This window comes from Eublepharis macularius, chromosome 9 (genome assembly GCF_028583425.1).
Source record: "Eublepharis macularius isolate TG4126 chromosome 9, MPM_Emac_v1.0, whole genome shotgun sequence".
In the NCBI taxonomy this organism is placed as follows: Eukaryota; Metazoa; Chordata; class Lepidosauria; order Squamata; family Eublepharidae; genus Eublepharis; species Eublepharis macularius.
Genome location: NC_072798.1, coordinates 41,549,836 through 41,572,220, shown reverse-complemented (window position 1 = coordinate 41,572,220; position 22,385 = coordinate 41,549,836). Strand labels below are relative to the sequence as shown.

General features: G+C 39.2%; 2 protein-coding genes and 1 non-coding gene across 3 annotated transcripts in view; all 3 read left to right on the top strand.

The window, feature by feature from the left end:
• Positions 1 to 9,535, top strand: part of UBN2 (ubinuclein 2) — a 58,593-nt gene extending 49,058 nt beyond the window's left edge. Inside the window, exon 17 of the mRNA XM_054988084.1 lies at positions 293 to 9,535. Coding sequence (XP_054844059.1) covers positions 293 to 342 — 50 coding nt within the window. The 3' untranslated portion in view covers positions 343 to 9,535. The remainder of the gene's footprint in view (positions 1 to 292) is intronic.
• An 8,870-nt stretch (positions 9,536 to 18,405) lies between these two features.
• TRNAR-CCU (transfer RNA arginine (anticodon CCU)) lies at positions 18,406 to 18,478 on the top strand. The gene has a single exon. It is a non-coding gene; the product is annotated as a tRNA-Arg (tRNA).
• A 1,093-nt stretch (positions 18,479 to 19,571) lies between these two features.
• FMC1 (formation of mitochondrial complex V assembly factor 1 homolog) lies at positions 19,572 to 21,286 on the top strand. Its single transcript, XM_054988105.1, has 2 exons — positions 19,572 to 19,793; positions 21,029 to 21,286. The coding sequence occupies exons 1-2, from the start codon at positions 19,656 to 19,658 to the stop codon at positions 21,230 to 21,232; spliced, it is 342 nt and encodes a 113-aa protein (XP_054844080.1). The 5' UTR covers positions 19,572 to 19,655; the 3' UTR covers positions 21,233 to 21,286.
• The last annotated feature ends 1,099 nt before the right edge of the window (positions 21,287 to 22,385 follow it).

The window sequence follows — 22,385 nt, the reverse complement described above, 5'->3', positions numbered from 1 at the left end:
TGTTCCTACTTCTTATAGTCATGATTTTAGACTATCTTGCATATAAGAGATCTCATTAACCTACTCTGATCACTCTGTCTACTCTAGTTTTGAATTTAGTTATAGAGTTCATGCTTCTGGACCCGTAAATACTGCAGAGTTCCACAAGTTCATTGAATGAAATAATTTTTCTTCTGAAGGCTGCCTTGTTGTGAATTCAGCTCAGTTTTTCCTATAATGTGCAGTTCCCGAGTATAAACTTGCATAATTAAAAGACCATTTTTCTTATGTTATATTTTTGTTCAAATTACAGATGGAGGCCAAAGTAAAGGGGACACTAAGTTACAAAGGAAAACCCAGTGAGATCTGGATAAGCAAGGGAGTTAAAGTGGTTCTGCTTTGCTGATGGAGACTGACCAGTTGGGGACATGCTTAAATGGACACAGAGCTGCTTGTTTCTGTCAATGTTTACATATTCTGATCCCAAGCACTGTGGTGAGAGGAAGAAGAAAAATAGAAAACAATACTTGATCAGAGAGAAGGAAAAGGAGGAAAGGTGTTCATGTAAAAACTACTCATAGTTTGATCTCTCCTAAAGAACTCCCAAAGCCTTTTATCCTCTCTGAGTGGCTCAGAAAGAGTTTGCCAGAAAGGTTCAGTTGTCAAACCTACAGCAGCACAAAAATCTTCTTTCAGGCTGATATCTGAAAAAGAGGATCTATGAAAGGAAGCTGAAATAGACTTTTTGATCCATCATGAAAGTGAGGCCATCCCATCCTGTTGGCAAACAGGAGTCCCAGGAATGTCTACAATATATACCAGTTAGGAGCATTATGTACAGCACTGAGTAACATGGGATACAGAGCAGAAATAGGGATTGTGTAGAAACTGAGAGGGAGAAAGTGCTTTCTCATACAAAACCAAGGCCACTTGTTCTGTATTCCCTTTGAAGAGCTAAAGAAAATGGGTTTCTTGTTCTGTAGCATTTGTAGCCATAGGTAGTGTCATAGGCAAGGATAACATTCATTCTCATTCATTCCCCCACCCTCGTCACTGGTAGTCAAAAGGAAGAAGGAAAAAGTTAGGTTGCTCTGCAGCCTGTTTAAATATTGTTCTTCTAACTGGAGCTTAAATGGGATACTCTAATTTCAGATAGTTTTATATAAAATGGGGACTAATTTGGCTTCATCAGAGCAGATCTTACTTTCACTATCTTCTGAAGGAAGATTTTCTTTTGCCCTTAGATGTGCTGTACTGCTACACAGTTGCCTTGTGTCTTTTTATGATTTTAACAAAATCAAAAAACACCCAATTTCCATTTTTGTGTATATATTTTTGTCTCTGGTAATCTCCTTCTCCGGATAGCTCTGCAGAGTCAAGCACTGTATTGACCTCCCAGCTAACGAGAAATACATATAGCTTGCTTCTGTGCAGTCTTTTTTCCCCTTTTCTCAGTACTGTTCAAAGCTTTCTCCAAAGAGTGGTTGAGGTGCCTTCTGCCTAGACTTCAAGTTCATATCTCCAGCATTTCTAATATCTGTATTGCTAGGAGGTATAAAACCTATTCTCTTCTGCACAATAATACAGGACTTCTAGGCTAACTTTCAGTTTTTTAAAGCAATATGTTAGATGTTTGGCAAGCTAATTAGGACATTTCATCTTAAACTGTACTTCATTAAATAGACCAGAACAAATATTGATGTCAACATATAATTGAGGCATGTTTTTGTGTGAGAAAAATCATATGAAATATTTCAAGTTCTTCTGATCTAGAAACTAGCATCCATTATCAAAAGCATTTTCTCACAAATCTGATGTCTCTCCAAGAATAAAATCTTACTAGATTTCTCATTTTTGAACTGGGATCTTTCATTTTTTTCCAGCTATGAACATGAAGTTCATAATTTATCAAAAGAATTTGCACTTACAGGAGGGAATATGTAAAACTGAAAGTGTCTTTGAAGTTTGCATGCAGCCACACTAATTACAGAAGAGGGAAGAAATATTTTAAACTGAAAGAGCAGCTTGCCAGCTGAGTAGCTACAGTGGAAATGTCAGGTATCTATGGCTGAGCATAGCTTTGTCCCACATATGCATGTGGCTTTGTATAAAAATCAAGATCACATTTCACCTTCCTTTTGTTAAGACAAGTTTGTTTTCAGTTTTTTAAAGATATGTCTCAGTAATTGTATATGTAAAAGCACACATATATTTAAATAATATATAATATTAAAGCAGTCATTGAATGTTGGGTTGAGCCCTTTAAATAAAGAATTTTGCACATAACTATGGATGAAAAATAAGCTCTATTAAACCTTGAATTTTTACCTCTTTACAAAGGTACATTAAGGGCTTTTTAAAAAAAGTTATGTAGTTTAGCTAGAAGAAGCTACATAGTTAAGTAATCATACTTAGTTCAAAAGATTCTGGTTATTTAGTTGGTGCATTATCAAAGCCTTAGATTCCTCAAATCGGTAAGCCTTAGATTTCTCAAAACAGTAATTGCTTTATTTTCTGCTCTGATTCAGTTTGCTTACCTTAATCTAAAATTAAATGCATCCTTGTTCCTCACAGTCATCTTTGGCCTGTATAAACGGATAAGTTCTTCCGTTCTCAAATGTTTTGCCATTACTGTATTAACACCTTCAAGATTATCCATAAAATTTAAAATATATTTTTAATTTGCAGTAAAAGCTGTTGACTGCCACTACAGAACAAATACTGCTTACTTTAATACAATAAAATCATAAATGTAGATACACCTTGAGGTACAAGAGTAGATTTGCAAACTGTAATTGTAAGAAATATCACAAAAATATGAGATTATAGCTAATGGCTTTTTATACCAGGAATTTTGTGAGAATCTGGCAAATGGTGAGTCTTAATATTCCTATTTGCCTTACAAAAACTAAATCTTAGGTTATTAATATCCAGCTTTTCTTCCTTCTGTTCCCTGTTATGGAGGAAGTCATGGTGGGGGCAAACATTTTATGATCGAGCCTTAGCTTTTGCTTCTGGATATTGTATAGAAATAATGGAGGAGGAGAGAGAGAGTAAATAAAGCCACTAAAGAGCCTATTGAGGAAAATTTTCAACTTTCCCCTGAGAGCTCCACACTTTCTTTGGTAAACTTTCCCCCCCAGCTCTTCCCTATCTTTAAAGCAACTTTTTGTTAGTTGTGATTCAAAAGTTTCACTGCTTAAAGTACTGAAGAATTAAGCTTTGGAACAGAATAGCACAAGTTGCCTTTTCCCTGTCCTCTAATTAATGTATAGTCTGCATATATGAATGAGACGAAGCATTGGACCACATAGATTAAGTTGAACTTTTTTTTTTAACACAAAGTAGCTACATTGGAATTATCCAAGGATATGATGAACTTTTTGCTTTCTTTATACCAATAGCCAATCAAGTATCTGGGGACATTGTCTGGAACTAGTAAAATAACTCTTCCCAGTATGCTAAGTAAAACAGTAACTTTGGCACTGGAATAACTCTAGCACCATTGTGATTCCCAGTGTTTACTGTAAGCGGGGGAGGGGGGGCAAAGTAATCAGAAATAGGGTTGGCAAGGAATCTCGATGTGGGTGAGAGGAAAGCAACATTCCAATGCAAATTTTAATTTTATGGACTTCCTGCAGAGTAACTCCTCATTTAGGCTACTTTTTGAAGAGCCTGACTATTTGTTTTAAACTGTTATTTTGTGCAAACTCCCTGAGTATTCACAAGCAATAAGAGTCAAAGCTGTCATTGTGGGCAGCTGACCTGAACTTTTTTTGAGGACTGTGAGCTAAAATGCCAAGCTCACTGTGAACCTCAGCTACAAGCAATAATTTCAAATACAGGTTTTGAAGTTCAATTATCTTTAAAATTATGCCTTCTATGTGTATGTAACCATATAGGGGACAAATAACAGTTACTAAGTTATCTGGGATTTTTACAGACCACAAAGAACAGATGTAGGCATTTTTGTCTTAACTATACGTGGTTCTCCATCACCTGCAAGGTAGGAGCTGGTGGCCTGAATCATTCCTTTTTGCTCAGCCTTCTATATCAGCTTGTCTCCAAGAAGATGGATGGGAAATACTGAGTCATAAGTCCCAGGTGTGGGTGCTGTGGGTTTGACATCTGTTTCCATGTTATCAGAAGAAACTTGTATCTTGTAGGCTGTGCGTGAGGCAGGCAACTAAGGTACGCTCCCTCCTAATCTCAGCTGACTGATCCAACCTCCACATAGCCTCTCCACTTGGTCCAAAGCAGCTGACATGAAAGAGATTCTGCAACTCCCAAGCTACCATCAGTTATATTGAACCATCATCCTCTGAAGGATTAATTTCTTAGGACTCCCAACTATCTTATGTTTGCTGCTACATTCATGAAAAGAGCTTATGGCTATATTTATGAGTAAATTCTAGTTTACAGATTGATTTTGGAGTTGTTTGTCCACAGGCAGGTTAGATACTAAGAAATGTCTAGGTTTCTTGGAGTGTATTGGCAAAAGATATATTGATTCCTCTTTTTTAATTTTTGGACTTTTCAGGATGGTATTGCAGGAAATAAGCAAAAGCTGCAATCAAGCTAAGCTTTGGAAGGTTTTCACTCAGGTCTCCAGACCTCCCTATGCTGGAGATCACAGTAGAATCACTAGCTTTTTTTTTTAAAGCTAATCTGAAGGTAAATGTGCTAGGTAATCAACTAATCAACCCACATTTTATGCAATTATAATTTTATGTCAGCTTAAAAGATTTTATATAGCTTAGTTTTGTTCGTAAATGGTGTTATCCCTCCACAACTTACTTGATTCAGGCCTTTGTCCTTTGGTTAAGTGCCTTTTCTTTGTTTTGTTTTCCCCTTCCCCACAAACTATACTCAGAGATCATAAATTGTGGGAGGCACGTGGGAGAAAAATCTTGAACTTGCCAAGATGACTTTATGCTGTTACAACTGTTTTCCCTTCTGTAATTAGCGTTTAATGTGTGTAACATTATAGCTGCTGTATCATGGCATTCATTTTTATGTGCTTGCTTTCACACAAAGCAGTATTCCCAAGAGTCCTAATGTTCCATCTGTTATCTATAGCATTAGTATTTGCTTAAGAAGGTAAGCATTTGAAACACGTGACAATACAGTAAGTAGGTATATTTGAGCAACTATAAGGAAGTGATTGGAGGGGAAACAATTTTGCAATTCCCATGGAATCCTTGGTTGTAAATGAAATTAATGTAGTAGCTCCAGTCTGATAATGTATAAATACTGATTGCTCGGCCCCTCTTAAAATTTAGCATTCTCACCTTCAAAGAAACAGCTTTTTCAGCAAAGAGTAGCTAGAACTGAATGTTTCTACAGATCGCAGTACAAATTGTATTAAGAAAAATAGTATGATTTGTTAATGTTATACCAAAACCTGTGTGTGTGGTGGCAGCACAGTGATTTACATTGGCGCAACTGCAGATAAGAAAAAAGTTGCCCTTGTCAGAGAAACTTGCTATCTGATTGCAAGGGTATGGTTTCTCAGTTGTCTGCAATTATATGCAGCTGGGTGTCAAATGTGTAGCTTTGTATTACCCACCCTGAATGTTACTGTGTACTGATACAGCAGAGCCATAGCAGGTAAATAAGTGGAGAAAACTTCAGCAACATCAGCATCTGCACAATTACAGTTAAATCCAGGCCCTGGAGTAAATGTGTCAATATATCTTTTATAATGGAGTTGGGATGCTTAAAGCCGAATCCTGAGAGCCAGTGGCTCAAAGGATTGGGCCACGAAATAGCTGTCTGGTAACAGTTACAGTGGAGATTGAATCAAGGTTGTCACTTCTCACTTACCAAACATGAACACTTCATTACATTGCTTGGATACATATCTTAATGTCTGTGTCAGAATTAGTCAAAGCAAATTTTTGCTACTAAGTATTACGCTTGCTAAATTTAAGAACAGCAAAATAGTTTTCTGCAAACAATAGCAGCAAGATTTCCTTCAAAGTCAAGATTTTTTTTACAAAGCCTACTACTGTAAATTAATGAACTGTGAGCATTGTAAGAATGCAACTTAGCAATCACAATAAAGGATTGTGTATTTAAAAGCTTGGTATATATTTGCAAAATTTATACCTGGATTTCTTTAAGAGATTAGTATTTAATAAGAGTCTATTATATCTTGAAAACAAACCTAAGTTGCATTCTCCTTAAAACCAATCTTGAATGGATGGTTGGGCACTCAGAGTAATGCTGAATATTGCTCCGTCTAAAATATCCAGTTTATGCACATGCAAATGAAGATGGCTCAGTGTGATGGAGAAAGAAGTCTCTTCACTCAAGTGATTTTGCGTTCTAGTTTCAATTGACAACTTAAGTAAGTCTGCCCTGCCTTCAGTCAAGAAAGGATTTGAACTTCCACGTAGCAAGGAAAAGCACTGTTAGCAGGTGTGCTGTCGTGCTCTCATTTGTTTGAGGAAATTTCAGAGCTATGGTCTTAATCTGAGTTTTAAGGACTTTAGTCCAAAAAAATAAGCATTCTCTATGCTGTAACTCAGCTTCATTTAGGACAAAGATGCCTTCACAGGTGATACTCTCCATGTGTAGAGGTGGTAGGAAAATGTTATGATATGGAATTAGTGCTACAGTTCATAAATTACCATTTTCCTTTGTTCAACTCACTAGAGCTTTATAGGGTTTTTTTTAATGATGTGTTTGGGACTTCTCAGGACCCTGTTGTTCAGTTTGCCTTTAATATATCCAGCCGCTCTTTGGTAATTCAAGAAATTTTAGAGCAGCTTTGAAACTAAGCTAAAGAATCAGCTCAACCTACCCTCATTCCAGATCTTGGAGATGCAAAGTCTATATTTAGACCACTTTGAATCCTTTCATCTAAACAAATGCTATGTTTTTCTTTGCCACAGCAGAAAATCAGGGCTTTCTGTTTTAGTTTCATCTTATAATAAATATTACATTGTGGAGTAGATCTTGTGTAAGAGAGGAGATAGTCTTTGTTCCATGGCACAAAAAAAACATTTCTGAAACTTTTTTTTTAAATCCACCCAACAGTCTGTTACTCATTTTAATATCATCCCCACAGTTTAAGTATATCTATGTAATGTGCGTGCCATTAATATATTCACCTTACTCGGTGCTAAAGCTTTTTCATTGAGATGCTGATGTTCAGCAGTAAAAATAAGTGCATGTTCTTGACTGTCCAGCATAAAAAAATAAATTGGGAGAAACCAGCAGGTTCCTAACAAACTCTTAATTACAATTATAGCACTCAAATTGAAAGCTGACTGGTTCTTACTATTCGAGGAAAGGTCTTATAATCTGTCCTTTCACCACTCTATAAAATCTTAGTTTGATTATTGGCAGTAAAATAAACTATGCATACAGCTAACTTGATGCCCCAATTTCATGTATACTCTTCCCCCTGCAACATAATATCTGACCTAACCAACATAGCTTTTTTGAATGTGTATGCTATAAAAATATATTTCTAACATGGAAATTAAATTCTAGTTAAAGAATAAACACTTTGACTAGTACAAAGCTAGTATCACGAGAGACTTCATCTGATAACCTTACTTGGGAGAATGTTTTGTACAATGTCATGATCAAGCACACACAATCAAAATACGTAACCATAGGAGTGAAATTTCCCTCTTCTACCCTCATCAAATGGCATTTAATAATTCTGGAAGTGAATTAATACCTCACCTGTATCGGAAGAAATATGTTAAACTGAATCTCTCTCTAGGCAGATGTAAACTAATTTAGGATTCTCACATTTTTCTGCTGCTTCTTCTACCCTTCAGTATTGGACTTCAATTATCTGAAAATGCAAAAGGCTCTGAACTCACTAATATAGAAATTCGTGCAGTTTCTTTGCATATATGATCGGTGTTGAGGGCACATTAATTTAGAAATATTTGGATTGTTGGTTAGGAAAAATCAGTTGCATTAACCTTACTTAAAATAAAGTTCACTTTCTAAAAATCAGCTGAACAGTATTACATTATTAGCAGTAGAACCTTTCCAGCATCCTTTCTTTTCTCTTTTACCATACTCAGTATCAAGATATTACATTCCTGATTAAAATGCTAATGTCAGTGCTTTTTAGGTTCTAAGATATAGATGGTCATGTTTGTGGAGCAGAAAGTCTTCTTTCCAGTGCATGCGCACGCACGCACGCACACACACACACACACACAAACAATGCTTTCCATGAGAATGAAATTTAATCTACACTAGATCTTCCAAGTTTAAAGGCCAGCTGATCTATTATAGTATTAGTCCTCTCAGAGAAGCAGGATTTTCTGTAGTTTATTTTCTTTTTACATTTTATTTGGGGGAGGGGAATCAGCTTTTAATATCTGGCTGGCTATACACTTGAACATAAGAGGCTATAAATGTTTTTTAAAAATAAATGCGAATTTGGGAGAGTTTGGCTAGTTCACTACTTGGACAAAATTGAATTTTGGAAGAGAACCCAAATCTCCATTGTACTATCCTCCTTCGTGTAACAAAATTAGTGGTGCTATAAACCGTGCTTAACAAATGCATCATTAGCGCTAATTCAGTTCTGTATACAATTTGGTTCCACACATGAGCTTAACTTGCTGCTAAGTACCTGACTGTTTCTAAGACTAGGGGAAGGCCTGTGGCATGGAGAGAGTACTCCTGTAAAACATCTTCCATGTAATACTTACTCTCTGTGCAACAGGCTTTTATAGCTTCTCCCTGTGAGAAGGGCCAGAGTAGCCAAACACAGCTACTTAATTAATGACTGGTGCCAACTACTTTTGGTTTTGCTTTTTAGAAAGATGTGTTCTACTGATGTGAAGGGATACTGAATTTTTAAAGAAATCTTTTCCTCCTCTCAGACTGAATCTGAACACAATATTTGAATTAACTTTTTTGTAATAATCTCAGGACCTGAAAGATTGTAGCATAGTGTGTCTTAAATGATGTACTGTACCAGCCATGAATTTTGTAAATACCCCTGTCACCCTTCTTTTGTATTTTTTTTTAAGTATGTGAGGCTCTTTACCGGAAGAACTGGTGCCTGCTTTACTGTCCACCAGAAACTGGAGTAGGAAAAATGGGAAAGCTGCTGCCACAAAAGCCTGCACCAGTTTTAAATGTGCATATCGGCTTGTTCTGTTTTAAAGATGCAGTTTAACTAGGAAGAAAAATAACTTCCTAGCACATCTTATCATAGTTTGGACCTAAAGGATAAAATAGTGAACAGGGAATATTTGTCTCAGAATCTTATCCTTCTAGATCATATAGATGAGAGATCGGCTTTACTTCCCTGGCCTTCCTCTGGGTCCAGAAATTACTAGTTTCACTTTCCAAACAGGGTGCAGAAATTGTTTGTTTTGTTTCAGCAACAGAATTTCTCTGAGAATCCACCTGTAGCTAGCTAGGAGATATTTGATCTGATGTGGGAGCCTTGTTCAACTGAGTGTAGATGTACCTGACCTTAATTGGGGCAGGGTCTTCATGAGTGTTTTTTCTTTTGTATGTGTCATGTGTCTGTGCTGTATTAAATAAAGAGGAATGTACATATTAGCTTGTCTGGTCTTTATGCAAATAATGTTATTGCTGTGGACTGGTCTCAGAAGTGTTGTACAGAAGATCCTTCCTTGGCCTTAGATGACATTCACCTTCAGTCCAGATATAACAATGCTGCCATTTAAGAATGTAAATTTTCCTCAGGCTTACTGATTATAACCAAAAGTCAGCCTTATGCACTCTTACCTCCACTAATGCTTAGCCAGCTGTCCCAGGAAAGGGACATGAGAAAAAACATGAGAAGCAGGATGAGAGAACAGTAGAGGTATGAGAGCCCAGGGGAAAAAATAGAAAAAATCAGGGGAGGAGTTTCTTAAGCCCTTTTTTCCAATTTTTCCTACTGGAAATTTTGGGGACCACTGAAAATAAAACTTCTATGAAATATTTTCTGTTTTCAAATGAGTAAAATTAAGGCATAGTTTTTCACACTAAAAATGTATAGCATGAAAATGTCTGAGGACTTCTTCCCATTTGAAAAAAATGGGCAATTTGAGGTAGCACTGAAAAAACTTCCTGTTAAATATATTTTTTCAGTGAGAAAAACCATGTCTTAGAAAGTATTTTGTTCATCTCAAATGTACACCATGAAAACATTAGAAGACTTCTCAATTTTTTCAGTGGCAAAATTGGGAAATGCTGTGGAGTACTGGGGGGAAAAACTTATACTGTGGTCATATATAATATTTTCAAGCTTTCACATTTAAATGTAAATAATTTTGACAACAATATGCTGTGTGTTTTAATGACAATGCAGTACTAAAGAATTCATTGTTTTCAATGTTACAGATTTTAGCTTAATATGCAAACAGGTTGGTAGTCCTACCTGGCAGTCTTACCTGTTCTGATTCTATGAGAGAGTGTCTGCCCACATAATACACTTTATTTTGTTCGTTACAGAATTTGCTTTCTCCCTTGATTTTTCTCAAAATTTCTACTTTCAGGAAGGGGAAAAAAACATTCCTCCTTCGCCTTCAAAATTCAGATCTAGAAAGAACAGTGTCTTTGTATATAACACCTGAACACAGAGGCTCCATTTAGGCTCCATAATAACTATTCATATATACTCCAATATTATCCTTTTATAAAGAAGGCAATCTAACTAGTAATCATTGCTGTCTCTGATGGTAATAAACTTCAGGAGATAATTCAATTGTATGAAGACATGCTACCTTGGCTGTCCTGAATATATAATGCTAATCAATTTAAGTAACCGGAGGTTTGTGTTGAGAGAATAATTGTTCATGCTGTTAACAGTTCTTTATTTTCCTATCATACGGTCTTTTTCAAAAAGTGTTTTAATCCTAAGCAATTTTTTATGGAGATGATCCTGATTCCCTTTTCTCTTCATGCTTGAATATTGTAAAATGGCATGAACAGGACTGCACATAATCCAAACGGAATATATTTGGATTTTATTGTTTTATTCTTTGTATTTTTATTATTATTGTAACCTGCCCTGAGCCCGCTTGCAGGGAGGGCGGGCTAGAAATTAAATAAATAAAATATATTTGATATAACTAAGAACATAACTCTGTTGTATCAGACCCCGGTCCTTCTAGTTCAGCATCCTGTTTCACAGTGCAGCCAACCAGTTGCAACAAACAGAGCATACAGCCCATGCCATCCCATGATGTTTCATAGCACTAGAATATGGAGGTTCCCTGTACTGATCGTGGCTAATAATAGCCTCTGAGAGACCTGCGCTCCATTGAATCTGTCTAATCTCATTTTAAAGCCATCTACATTTATGGCCATTGCTAAGTCACTGGCAGTGAATTATACAATTATTCATTGTATAAAGAATTTCCTTTTGTCTGTCCCGAAGCTTTTGCCCTTCCATTTGACTGAGTGCCTCCTGAGTTTTAATATTATATGGGAAACTAAGAAGAAGCTCTCTGTTTTTCTACCCCAGGCATAATTTTATAAACTTTATAGATTTTATATCCTGTCCTCTATTAATCAATTGTATGATACTGGCTGTTGTTAAATCTTTTCTAACAGATTCTCGCAGTATTGCTTTACTATTATGTGTGAAACAGCACTAAGACACTCCAATTCAAAAGTATTTCTTTGAATAGTAATACTGCACATATGTAGGTTTGCCATTAATTGAGAATATTTGACAAAGCAGTTTAAAATGAAGCCTCATCTTGAAGAGAATAAGAAGCTAGAGGAGGAAGAATAATATGGGAAAAGTTATAGTTACAAGAAAATAGTATTTTGTTGTCCAAAGATATTTTTGTTTAATTACATATTGACTATGCTCGAACATGGGCAACAAGCAACAAGCAAACAAAAACATACTAGTCCTCTAGGGGGAGCATGTATTCGTTTGTGGAGAAATGTAAAATAGTTGCGTATACATTGAAGATTGTACCAACTATGCATATTAGTGATAAAAGAGGCTGCATCAACATGGTGACAATTCCTTATTCTATACAGATGCATTCATAGCAATAACAGAGCATTCACAAATAGAATCCTCCATATTTTTCTTGGTATCCTACTCCCACCCCTATGCTGCTGGAGGGCTTTTCTGGCTTTTTAAAGAAATATTTAGCAGCTATATTGTATACTGTTATAACAATCATATAGCAATATCAGTTTTTTTAAGCCAGAAAAAGAGGGGATAGGCATGAAAGGACAAAGAGGGGAAATGGTGCCGAAGCGAGCAGAGAGATTAGAAAATCCACAGTTTCTCACCCACATGTAGGCAAACCTGATCTGACTGATTTTTCCAGAAAAGTCAAAGTAAAGCAGGTTAGGAAAACAGCAAACCAAGGACAACCATGGATGGAGAATAATTTGATTTGGAGTGTATGCTATCCACTAATAACTTTTATTTGTCATTTATAGTCTGCCTTTCTCACTGAGACTCTATACAGTGTGAGTCAGTACAGTCAATTTCAACGAATTTCAATAAACTATGTAATAGGACAAATCTGCAAAGATTTAAAACCAGCAGAAATCCAATAGACTTGAAGAAATGCTGAAACAGAACTTAAGCAATTCTGACATATTAAAGAACACAGAAACTACCCTTACAGCAACAGACAGTTCATAGTAGTAAAGTCTATAGTCCCTATCTCTTTACTGATGCATCTCTTTGAGACTGCTTAGTTACAGTACAGCCCTCCTACACGAACAATAAACACTAAAAAGTAGTACAAATTATCTTTCCATAATATAACATATACACGTAAAAAAATGAGAGAGGACGAGATGAGATCCCACCTGTACACACTCATTTTAATATTCTCACAATATCTTCTTCAGATTATATGAAACATTACTACGTTGAAAGACTGTATCCTTATAAGAATTCATGAAGTTAAAAGTAACAACAGCAAAAGTCAAAGTAGTGCAGGATAGAAAAGGATTGTAACGTTCATAACCATCTGAAATTTCATTATATTACAAAAAAAACCCTCCAGTTTATTATAATAACCAGCTATAAAGACATTCAGCTCATTTACCTTGAAAGTATAGAAGTAGACAGCAATAACTAGGACATGAAAATGTCAACACAGGTTGCTTCTTCCAACTCTGAATGAACGCTGTCATACAAGAACAAGAAAAAAAACTGGTGTGTCTATCCTTTTCCTCCAAAACACAGATGACTTGAAATTCAACTACTCTTTGCTATGATGGAGATAATGCTAATAAGGACAAACTGCATCTACTGAATTTGTGTCTGTTGTGCAATCTTTCAAAGGCATGGTTAAACTGATGTATTGTCGAAGGCTTTCACGGCCGGAGAACGATGGTTGTTGTGGGTTTTCTGGGCTGTATTGCCGTGGTCTTGGCATTGTAGTTCCTGACGTTTCGCCAGCAGCTGTGGCTGGCATCTTCAGAGGTGTAGCACCAAAAGACAGAGATCTCTCAGTGTCACAGTGTGGAAAAGATGTAGGTCATTTGTATCTACTCAGGAGGGGTGGGGTTGAGCTGAGTCATCCTGTAAGAGTTTCCCAGGGTGTGGAATGCTAATGGCGGGAGGCTTCACTGTATCCTGAGGAGGTTCTTTTGCATATGGATTGGTACTTGATGTGGTAATCTTCTCTGCAGGGCTATTGTTGGGGATAGAATGTTTTGTTAGCCTGGTGTTTTTCAGAACTGGAAACCATGCTCTGTTCATTCTTAAGGTTTCTTCTTTCCTGTTGAAGTTTTGCTTATGCTTGTGAATTTCAATGGCTTCCCTGTGCAGTCTGACAAAGTAGTTGGAAGTGTTGTCCAGTATTTTGGTGTCCTGGAATAAGATACTGTGCCCTGTTTGAGTTAGGCTATGTTCAGCCACTGCTGATTTTTCAGGTTGTCCAAGTCTGCAGTGTCTTTCATGTTCTTTTATTCTTGTCTGGATGCTACGCTTTGTGGTCCTGATGTAAACTTGTCCACAGCTGCAGGGTATACGGTATACTCCTGCAGAGGTGAGGGGGTCTCTACTGTCTTTTGCTGATCGTAGCATCTGTTGTATTTTTCGGGTGGGTCTGAATACTGCTTGAAGGTTATGCTTTTTCATAAGTTTTCCCATCTGATCAGTAATTCCTTTGATATATGGCAAAAACACTTTTCCTGTAGGAGACTGTTTTTCCTTGGTTGTTTGATTCCTCCTGGGTTTGATTGCTCTTCGGATTTCATTTCTGGAGTAGCCATTCGCCTGAAGTGCGTGGTTTAGATGATTAATTTCCTCATTGAGAAAGTGCGGCTCACATATCCGTCTTGCACGATCCACTAATGTTTTCATTATGCCTCTTTTCTGTCGGGGGTGGTGATTGGAGTTTTTGTGTAAGTACTGATCAGTGTGAGTTGGTTTCCTGTAGACCTTGTGACCTAACTGAAAGTTTGCTTTGCGGATGACCAAGGTATCCAGGAATGGGACTTTTCCCTCGATCTCTTTCTCCATTGTGAATTGTATGTTCAGGTGGATGTTGCTGAGATGATTCAAAAACCCCATCAATTCTTCCTCCCCATGGCTCCAAATGATAAATGTATCATCCACAAACTGGAACCATACACTAGGTTTGTGGGGTGCTGATTCTAGAGCTGTTTTTTTTTCCAGTTCTGAAAAACACCAGGCTAACAAAACATTCTATCCCCAACAATAGCCCTGCAGAGAAGATTACCACATCAAGTACCAATCCATATGCAAAAGAACCTCCTCAGGATACAGTGAAGCCTCCCGCCATTAGCATTCCACACCCTGGGAAACTCTCACAGGATGACTCAGCTCAACCCCACCCCTCCTGAGTAGATACAAATGACCTACATCTTTTCCACACTGTGACACTGAGAGATCTCTGTCTTTTGGTGCTACACCTCTGAAGATGCCAGCCACAGCTGCTGGCGAAACGTCAGGAACTACAATGCCAAGACCACGGCAATACAGCCCAGAAAACCCACAACAACCATCATGGTTAAACTGCTTCCACATGGCAACAATTCTCAGAGTGGCTTTCCTTGCCTCTTCAAATACATGGCCAAGCCAATCCAGTTTATTATTGCAGTTAGTAACCGTTACATTCATTTATAAACATAAATGAATATCATACTCAAAGTACACAGATATAAAAATAGTTATATAAACCCTTTAAAATGTAAGTACAAGGATTTGAGCCTTCAAAGTTAAAATATAAAAACCAGTGTCACTCCTTTACATGTTCTCTGCGAATTCTATAAACTGCATCCAGAAAGCTGGCTCTAGAAAGTGTGATCTGGGAATTAGAACCTGACAGGAGCTTATTAGTTAACTTCATATCCAGAAGGCTCAGAAATTTCTTCAATGTAGGTTGAATATATTTTATGTATTTCATGATGGACCTTACAGCCAAGCATGATATGCTCAATTGTTTCTATTTTGCCGGTCTTGCTAAGAGGAAACTCACGGAAGAACTAAAGCACAATTTTGTGAATTATCACAATTGCTGTAGACAATAGACTTTCACTGCTACAAACTAATACGGCAAACTGACTGCACACCAAAAGGAGATGTTTACATTTCCAAGCAAAGGAATGTTTTGATTGCCTCCACGCTAATTGCATTCTGTCCCCTTGTGATTTATGTCCCCTTCTTTCCTCTCTCTCTCTCTTCCCCCCTCCTCTTCTGTATCGGCCCAGTTTTGATCAGGCATCTGACGAAGAGAACGTGATTCTCGAAAGCTTATGGTACAATAAAATTGGTTAGTCTTAAAGGTGCTACTGGACTCTTTTTGATTTTGCTTCAATGGGACAGAATTTCTAGACTTGATAAATAGGAAGCTGTAAAAACCACATATCTCTTTTGTGGCGCGTGAGGGGGGGGCACTAAGAAATTCGAAACCCTAGCAAGATCCTTCTCTCTCTCAACATCTAACATTCACTGTCTAACCACAGCCCTTGCCTGGTCCGGGGCCATCATCTGGAGAGATTCAAATGAAAAGCCTAACACAGTTAATTTCTGGTAGATGGCCCCAAGCCAGGCAGAACAGTACCTATCCTTAAGAATTAAAGAAGTGATATCCGATGGGCAATGACTGAGCTTGAGCCAAGTATTAATTGAAGCCAGGGTTACCCTGGCCTCTGTTCTCAGCAATCTGGTTTCCAAGCATAAAATCGCATTTGAAGCGCTACTTGGAAATCCCAAATATGGCTCTTCAAAATTTAGATTGAATTTTCTCCAAAGGAGCTAAACTTGAAGGAACTGGACCCAATGTCATCCAATATATAAGTTGTGGCACAGTCTTTGAAAGATATAATTTAAGAGCCATTGGAATATATTGCCCAGCTTTAGTGTGGAAGATTAGATTCTAATGATGCCTTGTACACAGCGCTGGATCTAGGGTTGCCAGCGCCCAGGGCAACCCTAGGCCGACCACTCCCCGCGCTGCGTGATGACGTCACTTCGGTGATATCACGCAGGACGGAACGGCGGAGGCAACGTGCAGGGCTGGCAGCGCACCATTCGCCTCCCTGCCCCCCATGCTGCTTTTGCCTGCACCACAGGATGGGGCGGCTGGCTTGCCATGCACTCCCTGCCCTGCAGGGCAGGCAAAAGGGAGCGCGGCCACCTGCACCATTCACCTGCCCTGCAGGACAGGGGCGGCTGGCCGCCCCCGTCCTGCGGGGCAGGCGAATGCCACGGGTGGCCCCGCAGCCCCCTGCGCTGCCTTTTGCCTGCCCTGCAGGACAGGGGGTGCACAGCAAGCTGGCCACCTCCTGTCCTGCGGGGCAGGCGAAAGGCAGCATGGGGGGCTGCGAGGCTGCCTGGGCTGCTGCCTGCGCCCTATGGCAGATGGCAGCTGCTCCCGGTGCCCCCTCTCTGGTGGTGCTGGGGGCAGACTACCCCCCCTGCCCTCCCTCAATCCAGCCCTGCTTGTACAGATTTCCAGCCAGATTTTGCGGCATATTCATAATGGGCCTTTTTTGCCCCAGTAGATTGGATCATGACCTCTAAATATTTATAGGTTGCCACCTAGTGTAATCTATGACCCTTTATACTCCACTTCCTTATCTTGGGTTTGGGGTCAAAAACCATTACTTTTGTTTTTTGGTAGTTAATCTCTAGATGATTAAGTCTCAGTAAATACCAAATTGCTTTAGTGTCCTCCTCAAGCTTACTGGTGTTCTGGATAATAGGACTGTGTTGTCTGCAAAAAGTAGGGCTACTATATAGCGATTTGCCAAGGAAGGAGGATGAGTGTCAACTAAGCTAAGGTTGTTAATCAAATCGTTGACACAAATAAACACTTTCTGCAGAGACTAATACTGTAGTTCACTCCGCCCCCTAGGGTACAGCTACCGTCCAATCAGAATACTTAATGCAAATATTACACCCCTTACCTTGACCCCCTACCAATCTGGTCACTTTTGTCAATGTCACAGTAATATAAACGACTGTAATGCACTCTGCATAGGTTTTCCCTTCAAGTGGGCTCCAGCTGCAGAATGCTGTAGCTTGGTTATTATCAGGAACAGTGGAACAGGCTTATTACACTTATTCTGCAGTCACCAGCTACCAAATTCAATTAAAGGTATTGGCTATCACATGGAAAAACTTCAATGCCCTTGGAGCCTCCTACCTACAGGACTGCCTCTCCCCCTGGCTCCACGCAGGTTCCATCCTGTGGATGGAAGTCCTTCTCTGTGGTGGCTCCCACCATATGGAACCGCCGGCCTGAAGAGGTCAGAAAAGCTCCCACTCACTGAATTATTCAGGAAGACTTAATTACATATGTAGGAGTGCTGTACTGTAAGGAAATGGTTCAGAGAGGTACATTGGTAAAGGGATAGCGATTGTATACTATGCTACTGAGTATACAGTATATATTCTCTCTCTCTCTCTCTCTCTCTCTCTCTCTATATATATATATATATATATATTTTCCGTCTCCAGTCTCAGGAAGAAGGGTGGGCTAAAAACAATGTAAAAATGTTTTTAAAATGATAAAACTATTTTGCTTTTTTGCTCTCTTCTTCCTTTCACCATTCACCAGGAGCCCAAAATCCATTTTCTTTTTAAAAATCAGCCACCCAAAGTGCTATTCAAACGGGCAATGCAAATCATCGAAGGAACAAAATTAATTTTGTGAGAAGGAAGATTATTTTAGTTCTGCCACGAAAAGTTGCATCTGACGTGACCTTTCGTTAGCAGTAGTTTCACAGGATTCCAACTACTTCCACTGTGAAGGACTCGACACATTACTCTTTTTTATGTTTCTTTCGGATACAAAGCACATAAAGCTATCGGAACATTTATGAGAATACCTTTGAGGCTAACTTCCTGTTTACGAAACGTCATAGAAATCGTATTGTGCCTATTTTGGGTGGGTTTTGAACACAAAAGGTTTTTACATTAGCTTCAAGTAACATATTGGAGAAACGTTTTCTATCTCAGCCCCAGTGGCCTAATGGATAAGGCATTGGCCTCCTAAGCCAGGGATTGTGGGTTCGAGTCCCATCTGGGGTGCACTTTTTCCCACTTATATTTTTCCCCTACTGCACCTCTGTTTATGCATTTTTAGGTCACGGGAAACACCTATTCCTCCTCTCCCTTACACGTTTTATGTTGCAATTAAATGCATGTAGTAAATCAGCACGCTGAACTCAACAGGACGTACTCTCGAGCCATTAAACTTGCACTCTTACAATATGTGTTCTGCCAGTCATATGAGCGTGTATGAAATGTTAGGAACGCTGCTTGATCAGAATCCATTCTCCTGCCGCTTTTCACAGGATGTACCCCCGCTCTGTTCCGTGTCCGTCTGTTGCAGCAAAAAGAAACCGCAGCGCTGTTAGTTCCTTAAAGTCTAACATCAATTTATTCCGGTATATAAAGGACTATGCAGACCTTTATATACAGGATGGAGTTTACTGTAGAGTCAATGCGGCATCTGGTATTGTTTCTAACGAAAAGCTTGTTTATTTATATTACATTATTTATTGTTTATTTACAGTACAGTACAGTACTACTTTGGCTCCAAAAACCGGCCTACAAAGCAGCTCACACGAATTGATGGGGTAATAAGCATTATAATGCAAAATCACTAAAAACAGTTCCTTCTTTAGAGAAGGGGGATTCTCAGCCGGTGGCTTCCGACTTTTCCCTCATACTTTTCTCGAAGCCAGTTGGGAAAATAATCCTCTCAAGTAACTTGGATCCTCACACCGTGGAGGGGTTGCCTTCCAATTTGACTGTATTGATTTTTATTATTTACAGACACCTTTCTCAGGGACACCCAAGGCGGATTACGCAACTCAACATAATTTTACTAATAAAATATAGTTCCACTCAACAATAAAACTCGGGGCAGAGAGCTAAAAAAATGAAAATGAGTCGAGACTTGCGAGACCAGACTCCCTCTTAACACTTTCTGCGGCCATCCGGGGGGGAGGGGGGCAGCAGTCCCCAGCAGTCAAACAAACGCCGCCCGCCCAGAAGAAAATGGCGTCAGTTTCACTTCCAGAGCAAATCCTTCCGCTTCGCAGGACATCTCCAGCTCAGTATCCAATAGGCCACTCTGTGGTTAGGGGCCGGGACTAGCTGAGTTCGATTGCTTTGGCCTCTTTAACGGCTTCGCGGGCCGGGAGGAGGAGCTGCTGCTTCTTCATGGGCCAAGGGAAGAGCGGAGAGAAGCTCTCGCAAGATGGCGACGTTGGGGCCGCCGCTCCGCACTTTCCGTGGCCTTTTGCGTGAGCTCCGTTATACGAAAGGGGAGGCCGGTCGTTCGTACCAAGAGATGGCGGCTTATCAGTACCTGAAGGAGGCCTTCCGCGTTCATCGGGTATATTGCTGAGGAAGCGGCGGCTGCGGATTCGGGGCTCGTTCCACCAATTTGTTGTTTTTTTCCAAATGTCACCTGCCATAGAAGCTCCGCCTCTGACCCTTTGTCAATGGTTGCCACTAGGTGGTGGCTGGAGATCTCCCGGAATTACAACAGATCTCCAGGCAACAGAGCTCAGTACCCCTAGAGAAAATGGCTGCTTTGGAGGGTGGGTTCTGGTATTATACCCTGCTGAGGTCTCTCCCCGAACCCTGCCCTCTCCAGGTTCCACCCCCCTAAATCTCCAGGAATTTCCCAAGATGGAGCTGGCAACCGGGGGGGGGGTGGCCTGGCTGGGTGGCCCACACTCTGTAAGCTGCAGTTTTGGGGACCAGCTAAACAAGGATGTTCCAAACATTTAGGTTAAAGTTTTGGGAACGTTCTTTTGTTGGATGCATGACACAACCAAAATTCAAAATTTACACAATTTCAAAATTAACACATTAACATTGCTCATTTACTTGTAGAAAGACTATGCTCATGTGGGACCACTATTCATGGCTGCAGCTGTGTTCCTTTACTGAGATTTTAATGTATGAAACCCACAACTCAGGGCCTTCCCTGAGTTCCCATAATGCCAAGGTTTCTTTACTGTGTATTTTCATTGGCTTGTCAGTTAACAGGATCTTGATACATGGAATACAAAAAGGAGAGGTGTTTTCACTGGCATCCCCAGAGCTGTAGGAGCTGAGATTCCCTAAAGTGATCAGTATTTGAGCCACTTTTTAAGCCTAAGCAAGCAAAAAGTAACTCTTCATTCATGTAATGCATTATATAGCATTATCTCAAGTATGGTTACTCAAAGAAGACTTAACAATTTCATTAGGACTTCTAAGTAGATGTGAATAAGATTGTAATCTTCAGTAAGTCCTTCAGTAGGTGTTTTATTTAAGGTATAGTATTACCTATCTAAACCCTCAAAAGAGGGTGGCTTAGAAAGCCTGTATATCAGTACTAATGTTGAAGTACATTTTCCTCATTCCAGGTTTTAATTTTTAGAGCTAAATGACAATTTTCCCTATCCTAACCCCTTCTTTCCCCTGTAAAACTGTTCTAGCTCAGTTATGCTGCATGTGTATTATGTGTCCTTCGTTGCTGAGCAGTGTATTAAAAGTTACTTAGCTTTCTGAGTGGAATTCTAGAATAAAACTTGTGTTTGTTGCAATTGTCTTGTGTTTGTCTACCTTTCTCTTCAGGTAACCAGTGAAAAGTTATGCAGGGCCCAACATGATCTGCATTTCCAGGCAGCCACCTATCTCTGTCTTCTGCGTAGTGTCCGGAAGCACTTAGCACTGCATCAAGAATATCACAGTGGTGGAGAGCGCTCAGCAGAGGAAGTGGCTGGACTTGTGGGCCTTAAGCTACCTCATCAGCCTGGAGGGAAGGGGTGGGAGCCATAAATAAGAAGTAATTTGCTAATCTTTTTTGTTTAAATAAAAATGTTTTAATTTAAATGTAGTCATTTGAGTTGCTCTTATGGTTCAAGTATAGGTAGAGCAATTGCCGGCAAGTTCTTATGGTTGGGTTACTCATTTAATGCTCACTTTCATCCTGTGGTAGCAGAACAAACTAGGAACTATATGTGAATGAGGGCTTAGTTGCCTTGCCAAGCAGAAACTTCTTAAAGAGCTTGACAAGCAAATACTCAGTCTCAGACACTTGTATTCTTATGAGTCTATATGCCCCAAATGTTAAACTTTTCTAAAAGGAATGATATTAAACAAGCATATCCCAGTTTTAATTTGAATACAGCTTATGATGGCATATATGGTCTTCCCATCTTCGTTTTGCTCTCACAGTACTATCTGTGTAGATAGCCTAACCTGAGACTGTAACTGCCCCAAGATCACTTTGTGAGTTCTATGGTTGAATGGGGAATTAAACATTCATGTCTGTAGTCCAAGTCAGATACTCTTATCTACACATACTATAAAGATGTATGTATGTTTAGACAAAAATTATTTAACCCAAAAGGAAAACCACTGGTTTGTCTTAACGGTGTCATAGAACAGGAGTGGTGCAGGAAAATGAGTGAAATAATTAATGCAATTAGTCATGATTTCTAATCATACAGTACTTGATTTTCAAATAAAACATCCCAAAATAATGTCAGTAAATAATTATGCTTTTAAATGAAGAGACAACATAAATTGGCAGTGTAACAGAATGTTAACCAAAGCTTCATTTTTCCTGGAATAATGTTGTGTAACATATTTATATATTACTAACAACAAAGCCCGTTGTGGGAAAAAATACAACAGGCTCTAGAAAGGGGAGGGTGGGCAGGCAATGACAAACCACCTCTGTTAGTCTCTTTCCATGACAACCCCACCAGGGGTCGCCATAAGTCAGCTTTGACTTGAGGGCTGGATTTCATTTTCAGGGCATATTGCTGCTTCAGGGAACACTGACAACTCCTTCAGCCAAATGATGGGAAATCGCCAGACTACGAAGTCTTTTGGCTCATTTGCCTCTTCCCAATCACAGCAACCAGAGTCTTCAGACTTACTTTGTCCTGAAAGGTATCTGCACCAGCAACCTTCTGGTCAAAGG

Excerpts from the sequence above, each read along its gene's own strand:
- FMC1 (XM_054988105.1), top strand. The coding sequence starts at position 19,656 with ATGGCGACGTTGGGGCCGCCGCTCCGCACTTTCCGTGGCCTTTTGCGT. Across the intron at positions 19,794-21,028 it reads AGGCCTTCCGCGTTCATCGG|GTAACCAGTGAAAAGTTATG; the intron begins GTATATTGCTGA and ends CTTTCTCTTCAG.